Source organism: Pongo abelii, chromosome 5 (assembly GCF_028885655.2).
Source record: "Pongo abelii isolate AG06213 chromosome 5, NHGRI_mPonAbe1-v2.0_pri, whole genome shotgun sequence".
NCBI lineage: Eukaryota > Metazoa > Chordata > Mammalia > Primates > Hominidae > Pongo > Pongo abelii.
The window spans coordinates 65,854,446-65,871,183 of NC_071990.2; the positions used below are offsets into that span (position 1 = coordinate 65,854,446).

Below are 16,738 nucleotides of genomic sequence, written 5' to 3' on the forward strand. Positions count from 1 at the left end.
AGTTTTTTGTTTGATTGCTTGTTTTTTGTTATTTTAACATGGATATATTACATAGCAGTGACGTCTGGGCTTTTAGTGTACCCATAACCCGAATAGTGAACATTTTACCCAATAGTTCATATTTCATTCTTACACCCTCTCCCACCATCCAACCTTTTAGAGTCTCCAATATCTATTATTCTACCCTATATGTCAATGTGTACCCATTGTCTAGTTCCCACTTATAAATGAAAAGATTAGGCTTTTTACTTTCTGGTTCTGAGTCATTTCACTTATAATAATGGTCTCCAGTTCCATCCATGCTACTGCAAAGACATGATTTTATTATTTTGGGTGGCTAAGTTGTATTTCGTGCTGTGTGTGTGTGTGTGTGTGTGTGTGTGTGTGTGTGTGTGTATCATGTTTTTAATCCAGTCATCCATTGATGGACACTTAGGCTGATTCCATGACTTTGCTATTGTGAATGGTACTGTGATAAACATATGAGTGCAGGTGCTATTTTGATATAACGATTCTTTTTCTATTGGTTAGATATCCAGTAGTAGCATTGCTGAATAAGATGGTAGTTCCATTTTTAGCTCTTTGAGAAATCTTCATACTGTTTTCCATAGAGACGTACTAATTTATTTTTCTATCAACAGTGTGTAAGCATACCCTTCTCTCTGCATCCTTGCCAACATCTGTTGTGTCTTGACTCTTTAGTAATAACCATTCTGATTGGTATAAAATGGCACCTCACTGTGGTTTTAATTTGTATTTATCTGATGATTAAAGATGTTGAGCATTTTTATATGTTTGTTGGCTGCTTTTATATCTTCTTTTAAAAAATATTTGTTCATGCCTTTTGCTGACTTTTTAGTGGGGTTATTTGATTTTTTCCTTGCTGAGGTGTTTGAGTTTCTTCTAGATTCTGAATACTAGACTTTTGATGGATGTTTTCCTTGAAAATGTTTCTCCTATTCTATAGGCTGTCTGTTCACTCCGTTGACTTAAAATTATACTAAAAGGTTATAGTAACCAAAACAGCATGGTATTGATATATAAAAATAGACACATAGATTAATGAAACAGAATAGAGAACCACATACCTACAACAAATTGATCTTTGACAAAGTCAACAAAAATATACATTGGGGAAAGAACATCCTATTCAATAAATAGTGCGGGAAAAATAAAGAATTATATGCAGAAGAATAAAACTAGACCCCTATCTCTTACCATTTACAAAAATTAACTCAAGTTAGATTAAAAACTTAAACATAAGACCTGTCATTTTAAAAATCCTAGAAAAAAAACTAGGAGAAACTCTTTCAGACATTGGCCTAGGCAAAGAATTAATGACTAAGTTCTCAAAAGGAAATGCAACAAAAACAAAAATAGACAAAAATTGAATATAATTAAACTAAAATGTTTCTGCACAGCAAGTTTCCTGGTTTTAAATGTCATGTCTCTGGCACTGGCTTCCAAATTTATATATTTAGCCCTGATAGCTTCTCTAAAATGGAAACATACTTGATATCTACTTCAATATCTCTACTTGGCTCTATTAGGTGTCTTGTCTAACATGTTCAAAACTGACATCTTGTTTTCCACTCCTGCCAACCAGGCCCGTCTTTCTACAGATTTTTCCATTTTGGAAATGGTAATAGAAAACTGTTTAGGTTTATTTCCCAACCTTTCAATTGAGCAAACAACCTTGGAGTTACCCTTGACTTATTTCTGTTACCTCACATCTAATCCTTCAGCAAAAGATTGAACTATTCTTAGAAATATATTCCAGATCTGATCCTTAATTACCATAATCACAAGTCATCTTGATGGCAGTGTCAGTCACCAACTCTGGGCTACATACTCATAGTAGCTTTCTAGCTGGTCTCCCTTTCCTTGGGAACAGACACCAACACTCTATTTAATAAAATTGAGTCAGAGTGATCATTTAAAGCAGTATCTGCCTACTGGAATGTAAGTTTCTTACGAAAAGAGCTTTTTTTCTTTTTAATTTTTTTTGGCCTTTTTTATGGTTGCAGAAGAGTTTTACTTCGAGTAGGAAAGTTTCTGAAAAATATATAAATATTCTTTAAATTAAATAAATTAGTCATTTCATGTCACAGCCCAAGTCAAGACCTTCCATTTCAATCAGTAAGATCCAAAATAATTATTATAAACAAATTATATAATGAATCAAATAAATTAGTTAGAAAATATTCTATACATAGCGTAGTAAAATAATTTAGAAATACAGAAATGAATAAAACACATTCTTCTTGAATGCCTTATAGTAGAGTAGATTTTCATAGTAATTCAAAATCATTTTCATAAAGTAGTTAGCAATATTACAGAAATATTTGATTTTCTTTTAGTAGATGACTAATAATTGAGTGGCCAATAAAACTACTTGTATGGCTGAAGATTAACCATTTAAAATATGTGAGCAATCTAACTCAGTGGTTTGTAAAGAATTTCAGTATATTCACTTGGAAAGTTTTCAGTTGTAAATAACATAATCCTAACTCAAACAGACTAAACCAATGCAGAGAATTATTGGCTCATATTGTTAAACTGTCTATAGGTAGTTCTTTCTTCGTTAAGAATTTGATCATTGTTCTGGCTCTCCTTTTAATCCTTTCAGCTCTATATCTGTTTTGGCTTTGTCTCCTTGCTGGACTTCATGGTTGCAAAATGACCTCCAGTTGCACAATTACATGCTGCAATACAGTTTCTTAGTGTGACTGTAGAGTGTGACTTTCATTTCCCTTTAAAACCTCTAGTAGGAGTTTCACTGTTAATCTTAAGTGCAGACTTTCTTCCAAATGGTTCAAGTATCAACATGCAAAAGTGCCAAATATACCTTGAAAAAATTTACCTTCTAGGGCCAAACAAGCAAGTAGGGGGTAAAATAGTTATTTCACTTTTGTGGACGGAGAGCAGTAATGCTGGAGAGGAGTGAGAGGAATTCTGTAGGAATTCCTAGTATTTGGATGGCTAAACCACCACCCAAATACTGGTCAAGTATCCTTTTTAAAATATTTGTTTCATTTTTTTGCAATTGCCATATTTCACAAACTCCATTTTATTTTCAAATCATTATCCAAAGTATTTACACAAACAATCAAACCATTCTTCCATAATTTAAGAGAGTCACCAAAGTTGTATTCTATCTGTCTGATACCTCCAAGACATCAGTTATTCCTTTTCCTTTCCTATCAGACTCTACTTGTGTGCTACCTGCTCCCAGCGTTGCCACTTTTGATACTTTACAACTCTTTCTGCTCATAATAATAACATTTTTATGCTAACTTCCCATAGAAACCTAAAGCTTTCAGTCTTCTAGGTGGTAAGGAATTTTCTGATTTTTAACTACAGGAGAAAATTAATTTCTTTCTAACTGTATTGCTTTAAGTTACTAGGTACCAAATAAAAATTTCCATAACCAATGTTTCACTGTCTTTCTCAAGGAGGTAATTTTGCTTCAGTTTCTCTCTCATCTACCCATATAAATTTAGATCTATAGCATATGTTCAGGTAGGGAAACTAATATCACCATAATCACTCTATTCTTCTCCTTTCCACATTTGACTCCTTTTCACCTTAACACATTTTTTTTTCTCCCAAATTCAGAAGAGTAAAACTTCAGTAGAAAAGAGTAGTTAAACTAGGTGGAAGGTATAAGACAATTTCCCTCATTGAAGCTGTTTAAGGCCAAGCTCATTTTGACTAATAGTTCTCAAAGTATGGCGTCTCCAGATCAGGAGCATCAGCATCACTTACGACTTGATTGGAAATGTACATTTGCAATCCTCATCCCAGATCTATTAAATTATAAACACTAGAGACAAGGAACAACCATTTGTACTTTAGCTCTTCAAGAAGTTCTAATTTCAAAGTGTTAGAGTCACTGACCTAGGAAAACATACCTCATAAGTTAGTAACACATAGATAAATCCTTAACATAAAAGCATTGAAGTCAAGTCGTTTTTATTATTATATTCACTGATATTCTTTGACCCACATAAGAACAGAAAAATAGATTTCAAGATTAATTTCCTGTCTTTTTTTCAACTTCATACTTAATTAATATTTATTATATCTCCATTATTTCACCTGAGTCAGAGTTAGCAATTTTTTTTAATCAGTCAGTTTTATGTTTGGGGAGGAGATGTATCTGTTTTTTTTTAAGTTGATCACTTTTCTAAGTACATTCACTAATATACTAGCACATTAAGGCATACAAATAGAATTGTAAATTAAAAGTATATATTTTTAAAAGGATAGCATTTAGGTTTATTGATGAATTAATACACGATTGAAGGCATGCAAAAATTTGACCGAATGGGTTAGAGTTTTCAATATCTTGATACAGCAATAAGGTTTATTGTCACTTCTTTTGAAAAAGTCACATTTCAAAAGGTTAATTAAAAAAAAAACTTTAAATTTGGATTCCTTTGAAATAGATTAAAGTATCATACAGTGTGAAGTGAATGCATATTCTAAGTTTCTTTTCAGTGTGTTCCAAGGCTATTCTGTACCCCACATGTTAATTTTCTGCCTTTAAGAATATTCTAAAATGTTGAGGCTACTTACTGCTTTTCAATAATGCCCAACAGAATTTACTTTAAGCAGTCAGATAAAAGTCAAGCAAGTGTGAAGAGTACAAATTGTATTTCTTAATGATGTGAGAAAATGTCTATAAAGCTATTTAAAATTGACTAAATTATATGCCCAGATATTTGGGTCACTTCTGCCATTTATAAATGAGTAATCTGTGGCAAATTATTACTTAAAGAAAGAACGAATTCCTAAAAGTCTGCCTAAAGACCCTAACTAATATCTATCTGCTGAGGTCTGTGAAATACAGGACGAAATAGTTATTCTATTATTTTAAAATATTTCAACATTATATATGTATAATAGAAATAATACTATGGAGACATATCTCTCTCTTTTCTTTCTAGACCTTCAATTATTATTTGATTATATTAAAACCTCCATTATGAAACAAAGTATTTATTTTATAACTGTACAGCTAAATTATGCTTGAGAATTTCTCAAATATTTATTTTAAATTAATACCACAACAATTAACCCAAAACATGCAAAAAAAATTTTACTTTAACTTAAAATAGAATATTATATACCATTAAGTAAAAGTTAGGGTTAAAACCAGAACATCATTATATTTTTATTCACATGATTTAAAAATCCATGTATTTTGTATTAAAAATAAACAGAAAATTAATTATACCTGCAATGATAATCTTTCTCCCATTTCTTACATGTAGCGTTATTCCTCAAAGAAAATGACTCACATGATGTTTGAATGCTCTTACAAAGCAAATCTGTAAATATTGGTGAACAGATGCACATAACATCCTAGGAAAGATTAAAAAAATATTTTTATGAAGTATTTTGGATATTTCAAAGGTAATGAATGGGTTCTTACCTGGAGAAGGGTTAAAATTATTTTCATGAACTTGGAGTAGAAATTATCTGTCAGCAATGTGGCAGATTCTATTTTCCAAAATGTCACAATGCCATCTCCCATCTCACACACTCTTCCTGCTATGTGAAATCAAAGTTCCTCTATTGAGAGTTAGCGACTATATTCCCTTCCTCTTGAATGTAAGCAAGATTGTGACCATGGAGACAATGATGCTTTAAAGGCCATATAGAGACCATGGAGACAATGATGCTTTAAAGGCCATATAGAGTCTATCTTATTGTCTTAGGATGCTTGCTCTTTGAACCCAGCCACCATGCTCTCAGGAAGCACAGGCCACATGGAGAAATCACGTTTAGGATTGTGGCTAATAGGCCCAGTTGTGGGCCAAGCTAACAGCCAACATTAACTACCAGACATATGAATAAGAAAACCTTCAAGATGAAGTCCAAGTCTAGACACTTTCTGATGGCAACCTCAGAGGGACTCTAAACAATATCCTAGCTGAGACAAGTCAGCTCACAGTACCATAAGAGATAATAATAAAATAATTATTTTAAGCCACCAAGTTTTGGGGTGACTATGCATAGAAAATAAACTATTGGCACCTGACAAGTACATGCATCCATGGGCAGGTAAAAATAAAATGAAATTAAATTTGCTGGGCAAAAGTTAATTTCACCTGCATTCAAAATACAACCTAGTCATCATATTTCTTCCTCTTGCTGTCCTCCTTATTTTTTCCTCTCTTTTTTCTTTATTATCGTTATCATCAACATCATCATCATTACCAATCGTTATCATCAACATCATCATCATTACCATCATTTTCATTATCATATTTATCTGAACAACAAGATTTATTAAGATTCCAAGGTAAAAAGCCCATATACTTAAAATTGATGATTTTGTTTTATTCTCATGGAATCCAATCAAAATTTATTAATTTAACCCAAAACTAACATTGAAAGAGGTATATAGCTTGCCCAAGCTCAAACATGGTAGCAGTACAAATGATAACATGTACAATCTTCCAAGTAATTTATCTACAAAATAATTCTAATGAATAATAGAGAATATTAAATAATGAGAATATTAAGTAGAGAATATAAATAATGAATAATAGAGAAGCAAAATAGAATTAAAGTACTTCTATGATTTAATAGTTAAGCATACATCCATTAAAAGTCGCTTCTTATATTAAGATTCTTTTAACTAGTAAAGTTATAGAATGTGTTCAATTGTTCATTATTGTCAACTTTAAAAGCAAAACATTTTAAATGATACTATTAATAGTTCTTGATTATTGTATTAGTTTTCTATTTATATAACAACTTTTTATTTAAATAGCAAATTCTTACAAACTTAGTAGCTTAAAGCAACAACAACAACAAAAAATCATTATCTTAGAGTTCTACAGGTCATAAGTCTGAAAAGTTTCAGAAGGCTAAAACCAAGATGTCTGCTGTGTCCTTCTGTAGGCTCTACAGGAAACTGTTCCCCCGACTTTTCCAGCTTATTCTAGAGGATGCATTCATTTTTTCATTTATGGTCCCTTCCTCCATCTTTAAAACCAGCCTCAGTACATCATCAAATCCCCCTTTGACTCTGATTCTTCCATCTCTCTCTTCCATTTTAAAGGACCATTGTGATTACATTGGATCCACCCAAATAATCCAAGATAACATCAGCTGATTAGCAGCCTTTATTCCATCTGCAATCTTAATTTCCTCTTGCTGGGTAATATAACACATGCACATATTCCCAGGATTAGTGCATGGACATGTTTATTTATTTTATTTTTATTTTATTTTTTGGTGGAGGACGAGGGGCATAGTCTGCTTACTACAATAATAGTTTCCTTGATTTTTAGAAGAAGCATGTATTATTGCTCTTTGCCCTTGTATCTCCAAATATTTGGGTCTAGTATATTGTACATTCGTAACAAATCTTTGCATATTGTAGAAGAAATTTCAGGTAGAGTAAAAAATGTTCTTCTATAAACTTTTATCTGTATATTATGTTCTATATAATTTAACTAATTCTTCTCAGCAAAAGTTCGGCAATTTTTTTGATAAAATGGACAGTTCTCCAGGGAAAAAAAAAAATTCCTTTTCAGAGTGTTAGTAACAAAAAGTTCAGAAGGTTGGAAAAATAATCTCTTAAAGTTCTTTAAAGAGTTAATGACAAATATGAATCTAAAATGAAAAGATAGTAATTTGTGAGAAGAGCTAACGAAATATTTCCTACTCTTATTTATTTAAATGTTAAATTGAAAAAGTAAAGTATAACAATATTGAATAACTAAAAGATAAAGCAATAAGTAAAAATGAAGAGTGTACAAATTTATATTCTTTTAAAAGGGAGAATACTGATGGAAGAGCAAAGTTCTTTCCTACATAAATAGAAAAAATTAAAATAAGTAGATTGTTCTTGTTTGTCTGAGTTTAACAATTAAACTACCTTAATAAGGATTCTAATTATTTATTCTTTTCAAATTGCTTGGTAATAGTAAAAAAAATTTAAAACCACTCACTTATATTTTGGATTGAGACTTACATTTGATATTTGGATGCAGTCAGTACCATTCTGACATGGTACTAATGAACACTCACTGACATCAGTTTCACCATTTTGGCTGGAAGATCCTTTTGGGCATTCATAAGTGTAAGCAGAACTGCTATTTGGGCAAATTCCTCTTTTCCAACAAAGCAGAGAAACACAAGGTTTTGTTGACATCTCACAGAATGGACCTTAAAAAAAATCACACACAAGAAAGAAAAAAAAAAAGAAAAGGAAGGAAGGAAAGAAGAAATGAGCATAGATATGTAGCAAAACATTCTAGAAAATTTCTCTAGAGTTTATGAAATATTTTTATTTAACAAATGTATTGCAGTATAAGTTATATATTGTAAAATTCATTCACTGCAATTCTACAATAACTTTTGCAAATGTATAGAGCTACTCAAGCATCATCACAATGCAGTTTTAGCACAATTCCTTTACCCAAAGAAGAGCTCTTTTGTAGTCAATCTTGGTACCCAAGCCCAGTTCCAGGCATCTCATTAGAAAGGTATGATGGAGTATGTGGTCTTTTGTGATTGGCTTCTTTTGCATAGCAATTTTTTTAAAGAATTTTCATGTTGTATCATGTATCAGTAGTTGGTACTTTATATTGCTAAAGAGTAATTCACAATACACACATTTTGTTGATCCATTCATCCTTCAGTGGACATCTGTTTTCAGTTTTTGGTTCTCATGAATCATGAATTCATATACAATTATTTGAGGGAATATACTTTTTTTGTATTTCTTGAAAAGATTCCCAGGAGTGGAATTGCTGGATTTTGTGGAAAATTCATGTTTAATATTTTAGGAAACTGCTAAACTGTTTTTCAAAGTAGCTGTGCCATGTTAACATTCTCACCAGCGATGTGTCAGATTTATGTTAATCCACATACTTGCCAACATTTGATTTTGTCCGTTTTCTTTATTATAGTCACTCTAGTAAATGTACAATGGTATCTCCCTGAGGCTTCAATTTTCATTCACTAATGGCTAATTATTTTCAGCATCTTCTGGTATGTGTATTAATCATTTGTGTATCTTCAAAAATGAAATGTCTTTTTAAATCTATTAACCATTTTTAAATTGTGTTATCAGCTTTCTTATGTTGAGAGCATTTTTTGAGTGAGTTCTTTGTATATACTGAATAAAAGTCCTTTATGATATATGAGATTTGGCTTTCCATTTTCTCACTTGTTGACATTTGGATAGCAAAAGTTTTTATTTAATGAAATCCAATTTGTCAACTTTTCCTTTATTTAATTAAGTCCATTTTGTCGTTTTTATATCATATATTTTGGTATCATATAATTGGTTTATAATAATATTTTGCCTAACCCAAGGTCATGAAGACATTTTAATATATTTTATAATTTTAGCTCCTATGTTTAGATTCCTAATCCATTTGAGTTTATTTTTTATATGGTGTGGGATAATGATTTAGCTTATATGTTTCACGTATACACATACAATTGTTATGACACTTTTTTCTTTTAAGACTGACCTTTCCTTGTTTGTTTGTTTGTTTAGCAACTGTTAAAACTGACCTATTATAAATATGAAAGTTGATTTCTGGCATATCTATTATTTTTTCCTGATTCATATACCTTTTTATGTGCAATAACCCACTGACCAGACAAATACATAATGCATATAGCTATATGGTAGGTTTTGAAATTGGGTAGTCATTCAACCTTTCCTTCTTTTTTTCCAAAAATCATTTTGGCTATGCTATGGATTCTTTTTGTAGTTTCCTATAAATTTTTCTATGAGCTTGTCAATTTCTACACAAAAGCCTGTTGGAATATTATAGGAATTTTATTAAATCAATAGATAAAACTGGGAAAAATTTCCATCCCAACAAGATTGAATTCCAATCAATGAATATGCAATGTATCTCCATTTCTTTGGCTATCCTTGCATTTCTCTCAGCATTGTTGCATAGCTTTAAGATAAAGTCTTGCATTTATATGTTAAATTCATATCTAAGCATTTTAAGGTCTTGTAACTAGAATTGCTTTCTTAATTTTATTTTTGAATGTTATTTTTATTTATTTATTTTTTTCAGAGTCTCGCTGTGTTGCCCAGGCTGGAGTGCAGTGGCATGATCTCAGCTCATCACAACCTCTGCCTCCTGCGTTCAAGTGATTTTCCTGCCTCAGCCTTCCAAGTAGCTGGGACTACAGGCACGCATCACCATGCCCAGATAATTTTTGTATTTTCAGTAGAGATGGGGTTTCACTATGTTGGCCAGGCTGGTCTCGAACTCCTGACCTCATGATCCGCCCACCTTGGCCTCCCAAAGTGCTGGGATTACAGGTGTGAGCCACCACACCTGGCCTTGAAGTATTGTTTTTAATATACAGAAAGGCAAATTACTTGTGTATATTAGCTTGTAGTCTGAAAACTGTATAAATCCATTTACTAGTGCTAGTAGTTCTTTGGGGGATTCCTTAGGATTTTCTACATATTAGATCATGTCATTTGTGAATAAAGACAGTTTACTGCTTTCCTTTCAACTAATATGTCCGTGTGTGCATGTGTGTGTGTGTGTGTGTGTCTAACAAATAGCCTGGAACCTCCTATGTTCCAGTGTTAAATAGAAATGGTGAAAGTAGATATCATAGTCTTGTTCCCAATTCTTCCAAGAAAAGCTGTCAGCCTGACACCTTTAGTGTGGTGTTCCCTGGACATATTTATCATAGATGCTTTTTATCAGGCTGAGGGATGGTGTTTCTATTTCTAATTTGTTGAAAGTTTTTATAATGAATAGGTGTTAGATTTTGTGATATGTTTTTCCTGCAACTATTGAGATGATTATGTAGGCTTTGTCCTTTATTATATTAATATGGTATATCACATTAATTGACTTTCACTTATCTTGAATCCTGGGAGAAAAAATCGTACTTTATCAGGATAGAAAAAAATATTTTTATATGTGATTGGATTCAATTTGCTTATATTTTGGTGGAGATTTTCTATCTTTATTCATAAGTGATATTGGTCTTTAGTTTTCTTGTGGAAGCTTTGTCTTTGGTTTTGGTATGGGGGTAATACTGGCCTGATAGCATGACTTCAAAAGTGTTCCTTTCTCTTCTCTTTTTCCTTTTCTCTTCTTTTAAGAGATTAGTGCCAGTTAGCGAGGATTGGTACTAATCTCTTAAATATCTGGCAGGTCTATATGAATTTTCCATTTCTTCTTGAGTCACTGTTAGTAATTTATATATATTTAAGAATGTATTCATTTCCTCTAAGTCGTCACATTTGTTTGCCTAATGTTGTTCATAATATCTCCTTATAATCTTTTAAATTTTGAGTGGTCATTAATGAGTCTTCACTTTCAATGCTTATTTTATTTACTTGTGTCTTTCCTTGTATTTTTTCCTTGTTCATTCCGACTAAAGATTTGTCCATTTTGTTTTCCTCAAAAATCAGTTTTTTTGTTTCATTGATTTTCTCTAAGAAGTTTTAATGATTTCTGTGCAAATCTTACTGTTCTCTTTTGTTTGTATGCTTTGCATTTAATGTGGGGTTTTTTCCATTTATTTAAGGCTGAAGCTTAAAATATTGATTTGAGAGTTCTTTTTCTGGTGTAGAAACTTGGAACTACAAGCACTGTTATAAGTGCTTAAGCACAGTATAAGCACTGTTTTAGCTAAGCATTGTCTTATTTTTAAGACATAATTTTTCATATTTTTCATATGGTTTCATGTTATTTTTCATAATTTTTCATATGGTTCCATGTTATTTTTTTCTTCTTTACCCTCAGGTTATTTCAGAAATTTGTTATTTATAATAATTTCCAGATATGTGAAGATTTCTAGAAACAATTCTATTGTTAATTTCTAATTTAGTTTTGTGAGGGTTGAGGAACATATATGATATGATTTGTATTCCTTTAGATTTATTAAGACTAATTTTCTTGCCATGCCTATTTGTCAATACACTATCAACAGCAGAGTTGTACAGTGAGGTTTGGCACTCGAAGGGATGTGAAAGCAAGTGCCTCTTTAAACTTGATTTCCTAGGCAAGTCACTTGCCTCCCCTTAGTCCCCACTCTACTAAGATCATGCGAATAGAGTTAACAAACTAGTATTATTAAGGCCCAAGCCTGGGGTACCCACTGCAGCTTGTATAGAACTTGGATCAGCAGGTGTTTCACTTCACAGTTAACAAACACTTGTCAATCTGTTCAATGTGCTGTAATCAGGCACACCATAGTGACATTAAAACGTAACTGCAGTAGTAGGCTGACAGGCCTTGCCATCTCTGTGAACTTCTAGATTTTGAAAACAAAATTTACTCTTTTACTCCTCTTAGCTTGAGTAAGGCTTTGGAAAATTGATACGTGTTAGAAAAAACTGAAAAGGGAGATATCTGACTCCCAGCTAAAAATGATATACGTGGACTTTGAAAATTAAGGTATTTGTACTTCAAGTTTATAACCATTTTCATCAAAATCACCATATAGTGCAAGACTTTTTAGTAAACAACATATTTATTGAAAAATATCTTATATCCAACTCATTTATTACTATGTGAAGAGTAGCATCAAGAAATACTTATCTACAAAATATTAAGTTACTTAGTGACAACTTACTAGCCAGAATACACTGCTTAGATTATATAATATTAATTCATTTGGATTTTGGATTGTGTCGGTTTCTAAAACAGACAGTCATAAAGGCAGTATAAAATGTTCAGTGACCACACCATTGACATTATTATTTGAAAACAACTCAACCTTTAATTTGTGGATATTTATTAATATATAAGCATTTATTTTGATCATACAAAGAGTAAATATGTATTTCTCCATGTTATGATACATTAACATAATGTTTTCCTTTTACATAATCAAATATTGATGATATTTGATTAGATATTTAGTGGTACTTAATTAGACATAAATATTACTTGAAATTATAGTAAAACATTGTTTGAATGATACTACCTTATGAGTATGTAATTCTTGGCATTTCCATAGTACTTACATCCATAAAGATTTGATAAAATTCTTAAAACAAAACCTGAAATTTATAGAGGTCCGTTCTTACCCAGTTTTATTTTAGTTGACACATTGTAATGGTACATATCTATTGAGTATAATTTGACATTTTGTAACATATCCATGTGGTATAATGATCCAATTGGGATAGTTAGTATATCTATCACCTCATGCCTTTATCATTTATTTGTGGCAAGAACATTCAAAACCATCTCTTCTAGCCCTTTTGTAATATATAGCACCTTACTTAAGCATAGTCACTCTGTGCAATCAAACAGCAAAACTTCTTCTTCTTATCTCATTGTAACTTTGTACCTGTTGACCAACCTCTACCAATTTTCCCTCTTCCCTCCCCTCCCCAGTCTCTAGTAACCACTGTTCTACTTCTATGACACTAGCTTTTTTTTTTTTTTTTTTTTTAGATTTCACTTATGAGTGAGATCATGCAGTTTTTGCAGTTTTTGTGTTTCTGTGTCTGGCCTATTTCAATTAACATGATGTATGTCTCCAAAAGGAATTGAAGTCAGTATACCAAAGAGATATTTGTACCCCCTGTTTATTGCAGCATGATTTATAATAGCCAAAAAATGGAATCAACCTCAGAGTTCAACAATGGAAGAATGGACAAGGAAAATGTTAACTATATACACCATAGTATACTATTCAGACATATAAAAATAATTAAATTCTGCTATTTGTGAGAAGGATAGAAATGGTGGATATTATGTTAAGTAAAATAAATGAGTTTTATATTTTCATTTTATTTTATTTAAAAGAAACTAATTTTTCTAGACATTAAGCAATTTGCCACATGTCACACATCTGGTTAATTAATGGGAGATTGATAATTTTAAAAACTGCATACCACCTAATCCCATAATAATTCGATGCTCTTTTCACAGCAGTACATGCCCAGATTAATTCTGTACAAAAAAATAGAAGACACAAATACCATTTGATTGTTAGTACTAGACCAATATTTCTACTCTCAGATAAAATGTTGTTCAACATCATATGTTGAATATAAAAATATACAAAAACAAATGCGTTTTATTTGGCTTCTTCTACAAACAAAATTCTCCCAATGTATAAATATATCCTGTGTGTATATTTGCCATGGCAGTTTCCAAAGTAATCCATTGGGTAACATAGTAAACAGTGAAATGTGTGATTTTTCACATTTCATTTTGAAATAGTAATAGATTCATAGAAAATTACAAAGTTAATACCAGGAAATCCTGAGTATGTTTACATCTTACATAACTATAACACTATATGAAACTAGAAAATTGGCATTAGCATAATATTTGGGTATAGTTCTATGTCATTTCAACATATGTGTAGATTGAGGTAATCAACCACTATAAAAATGTGAACCATTTCATGATTACAAAGATCTCTCTCATGCTACCCCGTTATAGTCTTACCCATTTCTCTGCCCTCTACCATTTCCTGATCACTGACAACCATCGATTTTCTCCATCTCTATAGTTGAACTATTTTGATAATGTTCTTTAAATGAAACCATACAATATGTAACTTTTTGGAATTGTCTTTTTTGTCCCTCTTATTATAATGCCCTTGAGATACATTAAAGCTCTTATGTGTACCAATAGGTCTTTTTTTTTTTTTTTTTGGTTAATTGGTAAATAGTAGTATCTGGTATGAATGTACCACAGTTTGTTTAACCATTCACTTATCGAAGGACACTTTTACTGTTTCCAGTTTTTCACTATTACAAATTGCTAGGGACTGAAATTTTGTGTCCCCCACATAGTATGTTGAAACCTAATCCTCAATACAATAGATTTGGAGTGGGAATTTTGGGATGTAATTAGATTATGACAGTGGAGCTCTCCTGTATAAGATTAGCACCCGTATAATAATCAGATAGCTTGCTCTCCCTCTCTCAGCTCTTTACCATGTGAGGATACAACAAAAAGACAGCCATTGACAAACCATGAAGTGTGCCTCACCAGGCAACAGATCTTCTGGGACCTTGATCTCTATTGCCCAGCCTTCAGGACTGTGATAAATAAATGTTTAAGCCACTTAATCTGTGTTAATTTGCTATAGTAGCCTAAACTGACTAAGACACAAATAAAGCTACCATGAATATAATATATAGGCTTTAGTGTGAAAGTAAATTTTTATCCTACTAGGATTTGCTGGGTCATATGGTTAAGGCATGTATAGTTTTTAAAGAAACTGTCAAATTGTTTTCCAAACTGGCTGTACTAGTTTACATTTTCCACAGCAATGTATAAGAGATTTAGTTACTCCTCATATGCACCAGCATTTCGTGTTATCATTTTTTTATTTTAGCTATTTTAATAGGTATGTAGCAACATATTATTGTGGCCTTAATTTGCATTTATCTCATGGTCAGTGACATTGAACATCTTTTCATGTACTTATTTGCTATCCTTATAGCTTCTTCAGTGAATTTTCTCCTTGTATTTTTTGTCTATTATTTATCGAGATTTTTGGATTTTCATGGTATTGAGTTTTGAGATGCCTTTCTGTCATCTATATATGAGTCCTTTGTCATACATGTGGTTTGCAAGCCTATCATTTGTCTTTTAATCTTCTTAACATGGTATTTCTAGAAAAAAATATTTTATTTTTATGAACACTGATTTATCTATTTAGTTTTTCTTTTATGAGTTGTGCTTTTAGTGCCATATCTAAGAGCTCTTGCAGTGATCCGTTCTCATAAGCTTGACCCCAAGATGTCAAAATGGGCAGAACTGCTTTTTCTGAGGTGAAAGCATTTTGTTGTGCACAATTTAAGATGTGATTTTCTGTGCCTTGGCTTTTTAATTTACCTGATCCCATCACTTCTCAATTTCCCCAGAATTCCTGAATAAAATGGTCTCCATGTTATGCTTCAGAAACACCAAATTTGTTTATTTTAATGGAATGTTTGATGAAAAGAAAATGATCATGTATGCTTAGACCCCCAAATTAAGATATCAGACTTTTTCTTATGTAAAATATTCTTCATCACAGCTATGAAGCAATTAAAGTAATAATTTAATTAATTTAGAATAATGTGCCTATTGACACTGATTATATGTCAAGAAATATTCTATATACTTGGATTATAGCAATGTACAAAATAGATTTTGACCTCATGAAGTCATGAATTTACAAGGAAATAGAACACATTTAAAATACATATAATCAATTAATTATATAGTATGTTTACTAGTAATAAATGATGCTAAGAAAAATAAATCAGTAAAAGGATTTCTAAGAAGAGTTCTTAAGAGAGGGGGCACATTGTGCAGCCTCAAAGATGCAAGGAATATCTAAGATTTATAGAAATAATGGAATGAGTCCTGTGGATAGGTTGTTTAAGAGTACGGCGGACCAGGTGCTGTGGCTCACACCTGTAATCCCAGCACTTTGGGAGGCCGAGGCACACCGATCATGAGGTCAGGAGTTCGAGACCAGCCTGGCCAAGATGGTGAAACCCGTCTCTACTAAAATACAAAAATTAGCCAGACATGGTGGCAGGCACCTGTAACCCCAAGCTACTCAGAAGGCTGAGGCAGAAGAATTGCTCGAACCCAGGAGGCAGAGCTTGCAGTGAGCCGAGATTGTGCCACTGCACTCCAGCCTGGGCGACAGAGGGAGACTTCATCTTAAAAAGAAAAAAAAAAAAAGGAATAACGTGAACACCAACTTCCCTCATCTTGCTGTATTTACATTTTTCAGTTCA

At 32.0% G+C, this 16,738-nt stretch overlaps 1 protein-coding gene across 1 annotated transcript in view; it reads right to left on the minus strand.

Moving 5' to 3' along the window:
• Positions 1-16,738, minus strand: part of EYS (eyes shut homolog) — a 1,986,267-nt gene that overhangs the window by 1,678,117 nt on the left and 291,412 nt on the right. The window contains 2 exon segments of the mRNA NM_001374351.1: positions 5,243-5,370; positions 7,997-8,190. Coding sequence (NP_001361280.1) covers positions 5,243-5,370; positions 7,997-8,190 — 322 coding nt within the window.